Consider the following 4,693-nt stretch of genomic DNA (forward strand, 5'->3'; position numbering starts at 1 on the left):
TGTGTGTGTGTGTGTGTGTGTGTGTGTGAGTGTGTGTGTTCATGAGGATGTGTGTGTGTGTGTTCGTGTGTGTGTACATGAGGGTGGGTGTGTGTGTGAGTGTGTGTGTGTGTGAGTGTGTGTGTTCATGAGGATGTGTGTGTGTGTGTGTGTGTGTGTGTTCGTGTGTGTGTACATGAGGGTGGGTGTGTGTGTGAGTGTGTGTGTGTTCATGAGGGTGTGTGTGTGTGTTCATGTGTGTGTGTGTGTGTGTGTGTGTGTTCGTGTGTGTGTACATGAGGGTGGGTGTGTGTGTGAGTGTGTGTGTTCATGAGGGTGTGTGTGTGTGTGTGTGTTCATGAGTGTGTGTTCATGAGTGTGTGTTCATGTGTGTGTGTGTGTGTGTGTGTGTGTGTGTGTGTGTGTGTTCGTGAGGGTGTGTCTGCTCTTATTCACTCGGACACTCCGGCGGTTCAGTCACTGCGGAAGTTCCTCCAGCTGAAGGCCGGTTTTACATCATGTGAGTAACTCTAAATGATTCAGATCAGCAATTAAGAAAAGCATTTTGATAATTATTAAAGAATACGGGCCTTTTAAGCCTTATACAGAAGAACACGCTGAAATACTGAGATACTTCATGTAAACGTTAACGACCCTACCGTCGACGGCTTTTGTGTTTGTTAATGATAAACGTAAACATCTGAAGTCACTTTCTCAGCAGAAACACGACGTTTCTCATATCCTGTACACACATACGGACACATGAATGCGTCGTGACGGTAGTTTGGCCAAAGCTGGGCCAATCACGATCGTTTGTGGTGGCAGTTCGTCCAATAGGCGCAGCGAACGACGAGGCTCTGACAGTAATGAGGAAGTGTGAACTGTGAAAGTTATAACTATAAGTTAACTTGTCATATTTGAAATTGAGCTTGTCTGCATGTGTATTTAATATTCAAAATATTCATATTATCCGTATTCATTAACCCAAAGGTCTGCAAATGTAATGTGTGTGTGTTCAGTGTGAGAATGGAGCATCTGTCAGCAGCGCAGACGCGGTTCGCCCTCAATCTGTTCCAGAAGATCCGCGATGGAAACGCGTCAGGAAACGTCTTCTACTCTCCTCTCAGCATCTCTGCTGCTCTCTCCATGCTGTCTCTCGGGGCAGGAGGAAACACGGCGTCTCAGATGACCCGGGTGAGTCTGACCTCATCGAGAACTAAACTATACTTTCAACAGCATAAAGAAAGCACAGACAAACATGTTTTAAATGTGGAGTATTCATGAGCGCAAGTGTTGAGTCGAATTGATAAATCACTTCACATGCTGATCACGTGATGCTGTGTTTGCTCAGGGAGTGGCTGGTTTTGTCTCAGTCTGTACCTTGACACAAAAGATGATCTGTGTGTGTGTGTGTGTGTGTGTGTGTCATCATTACCACAGAAAGGCAGTAAATTGTTATGAAATGATCTGTTATCATCAGCCCAGGGTGTGCAAGTCAAGTTATAAAGCGAGAAGCAGTTTTCAACTTCTACTGTCAGGTTTTTTTTTTGATGAATTTATTGACAAATTGACAAATTTGAAGAGACAGAATGACAGTCGAAACATTCATTTGTTTTATTAAATGATTTTGATTAAGTCATTTTGATCACATTTTCGGCAAAAACGGCTCAAAGCACCGTCTGTGAGCTGAAGAAACCATATTTATGCTTCCATATCATCTGATTGTGACAAACCCCTTTTCTCCGTGTTTTTTTACAGAATAACACAGTTGGTTAAACATTGTAATTTTCATGAGCCATATGGAGGCAAAGTTGAATGTAACTTTTTCTGATGAAGACTTTTGTGATTTTGAACCCATTATTTTATGGCAGATGAAGAGGGTTAGTGTTTGGTTCAGATGTTTACTCTCAGAAGTCATCACTATCTGCAGGAAACTGTGATTGCCTGTTTGTCTCCAGACTTTGCAGTTTCCCGAAGCGGAGGGTGAAATCCACGCTGGCTTCACCAAGCTCCTGAGCGAGATGAACAAAGCAGGAGCTCCGTACGCGCTGAGTCTCGCCAACCGCCTCTACGGAGAGCAGTCCTACCGATTTGTTGAGGTGAGCTCAGTTCATTCACACACAGAGAGAACATGTGATGCTCGAATGGCTGTTCACCTGGGGCCCGTTTCCATAAGGAGGTTCAACCAACTCTGAGTTAAAACTTAAACTCTGAATTGACTTGCCCTGAAATGGGAAACTCAGAGTTTTCTGTTTCAGAACAGCTGAATTGAGTTAGTTCAACTGAATCTGAGTAGGTTGACTCTGAGTTAAGCGTGTACACCACGAGTCGACTATGAAAAGCCATCATCAATGGAGCTCCGATATTACGATTGGCAACAGCATATCTTAACTTAACCCTAACAATATATAAGACAGGAATAAGGGTCTTAACTAGCAAAACGATTGGTCATTTCCTAAAAAATTTAAAAATTATATACGTTTTAACCATAGCTCATCTTGAACTAGCTCTCTTCTTCTTCTTCTCTATTAGAATTCTGCCCGTGTAGACGCTGTTAAGTGTATTACTGCCCTCCACAGGTCAAAGTTTGAACTAATTGTTATATATTTGCACTAGCATATAGTTCAAGACGAGATTTTTATTACTGAAATGAACAATGATTTGTGTCTTTATTTTTCCTCTGTGTTGTTACAGAAATTTCTCAGTGACACAAAGAGCCTGTATCAGGCTGAACTGGAGACGGTGGACTTCATCGGTCAGGCGGACGCGGCGCGGGTCGACATCAACAGCTGGGTGGAGAAACAGACACAAGGTGGAGCAGCTGTTCGACCTCTTCTGAAACTTAACGCAATCTTAGGAAGAAAGAGCACAATGATGTGTCTGCTGTCATTAATGTGACATCACATGCTGTATTACTACTACTAATAAAAAACTTGATTTGAGAAATTCCTGCTGTGTCAGTTTTAATGTTGATTTATAATCGTAGAGAAGATCAAGGACCTGCTGGCAGAAGGGGACGTGGATTCACTGACCAGACTGGTGCTGGTGAACGCCATCTACTTCAAGGGCAACTGGGAGAGGAAGTTCAGAGAGGAACAGACCCGAGACGATCAGTTCAAGCTGAACAAGGTGACATTCGCTCTTACGTACTGCACTGCATTATTATTTTACCTGTTCAATCATCCATTTTTAAATGTAAAGATTAACTACAGTATATAAATGAACTTTCCTTGTCACCTTTATTTCTATAGCGCTCAAACAATACAGATTGTTTTAAAGCAGTTTCACAGTAATAAACAGGAAAATAACGATTCGATGATGCAAACAGAGTTCAATTCTGCTGTAAAAGCCAGTTTGTAAAAGCCAATACTAAACAGTCATTGAACCAAAATGAATCAACACAACTGATTTCAACTGAATAATGACTGTGTAAAGTACATCAGTTATGAAAAGGGTTCGATTCACGTATAAAGCAGCTCTGCTTTAATATTCCTGTTGTTTCCTCCTCGATGATTTGTGCAGCTAGTCATGTGATACTCTAACCAGACTGCGATACGTCTTCATTGATGGTTTACAGAATGAATCGAAGCCAGTGCGGATGATGTTCCAGAAGGCCAAGTTTCCTCTGGCCTTCATTCCTGAAATGAACTGTCAGATTCTCGAGCTGCCGTATGTGGGGAAAGAGCTCAGTATGCTGATCATGCTTCCCAACGCCATGGAGGACGACACCACCGGCCTTCAGAAGGTGAGACAGCAGGCGTTTCATCAGTAGATCTGGTGTGTTGTCTAACACTTTAACACGACTCTCTTGTCCAGCTGGAGAGCGCGCTGACCTACGAGAACTTCATGGAGTGGACCCGACCTGACATGATGGATCTTCTGGAAGTCGAAGTGTCTCTGCCCAGATTCAAGATGGAGGAAACCTATAACATGAACGATCTTCTGATCAGCCTGGGAATGGTGGATGCGTTTGACTTGCAGAAAGCCGATTTTACAGGAATGTCCCCCAGCAACGATCTGGTGCTGTCTAAGGTGGTGCATAAGTCCTTTGTTGAAGTGAATGAAGAGGGGACGGAGGCGGCTGCAGCCACCGGTGCCATCATGATGATGCGCTGCCTGATGCGTCCAGAGCGCTTTTGCGCCGATCACCCTTTCCTCTTCTTCATACGCCACAATCCCTCTAAGAGCGTTCTGTTCTACGGACGCGTCTGCTCTCCTTGAGATCCCGACAGATGTGACAACTTGCTGATAGGTTTGATTGGTTTAGACCGAATCATAATACTGGTAGATGAGGGATCAGGGTTCTGGTCTGTTCACTACATGTGTTGAAATGTCCTTTTGCCTTAATTCCCCAGTGCCTGTGTTGTTTCCTCTATTGAATAATCTGGAGTGAAATTGTTTATGCATTTACTCTAAAGGTGCTTGCAACATTATGAATAAAGAACTTGTGATTGTTCAAAAAATAAAATGAAACCTGTGTTTTGCTTGATCCTTTATTGTATTTTAATAGATGCAGTAGTTTTGCAGTGAAGGTTTATTGATCACGGCACATCTCAATTCTCACAAAGATACATTCTGTGTCCAAAGTAACCGGGCAAAACCACTCTCTACAGTTTTTTAAATGTTTTATTTAGTGACAACTCACACAACAAATATATAAAAATAATACTGTCAAGTCACCTTTATTTACAGTGATTACAGATTGTGTCAAAGC

The 4,693-nt window shown here is 42.6% G+C and overlaps 1 protein-coding gene across 1 annotated transcript; it reads left to right on the plus strand.

Moving 5' to 3' along the window:
- The first annotated feature begins 352 nt into the window (after positions 1 to 352).
- Positions 353 to 4,447, plus strand: serpinb1l3 (serpin peptidase inhibitor, clade B (ovalbumin), member 1, like 3). Its single transcript, XM_048166749.1, has 7 exons — positions 353 to 499; positions 999 to 1,173; positions 1,938 to 2,078; positions 2,674 to 2,791; positions 2,966 to 3,108; positions 3,557 to 3,724; positions 3,796 to 4,447. Exons 2-7 carry the CDS (start codon positions 1,006 to 1,008, stop codon positions 4,198 to 4,200), a joined length of 1,143 nt encoding a protein of 380 aa, XP_048022706.1. The 5' UTR covers positions 353 to 499; positions 999 to 1,005; the 3' UTR covers positions 4,201 to 4,447.
- Positions 4,448 to 4,693: the final 246 nt, after the last annotated feature.

Source organism: Megalobrama amblycephala, linkage group LG18 (assembly GCF_018812025.1).
Source record: "Megalobrama amblycephala isolate DHTTF-2021 linkage group LG18, ASM1881202v1, whole genome shotgun sequence".
NCBI lineage: Eukaryota > Metazoa > Chordata > Actinopteri > Cypriniformes > Xenocyprididae > Megalobrama > Megalobrama amblycephala.

Coding starts and splice junctions, on each gene's coding strand:
- serpinb1l3 (XM_048166749.1), top strand. CDS start 1,006: ATGGAGCATCTGTCAGCAGCGCAGACGCGGTTCGCCCTCAATCTGTTC. Junction 1,174..1,937: donor CGGCGTCTCAGATGACCCGG/GTGAGTCTGACC, acceptor GTTTGTCTCCAG/ACTTTGCAGTTTCCCGAAGC. Junction 2,792..2,965: donor GGTGGAGAAACAGACACAAG/GTGGAGCAGCTG, acceptor TTATAATCGTAG/AGAAGATCAAGGACCTGCTG.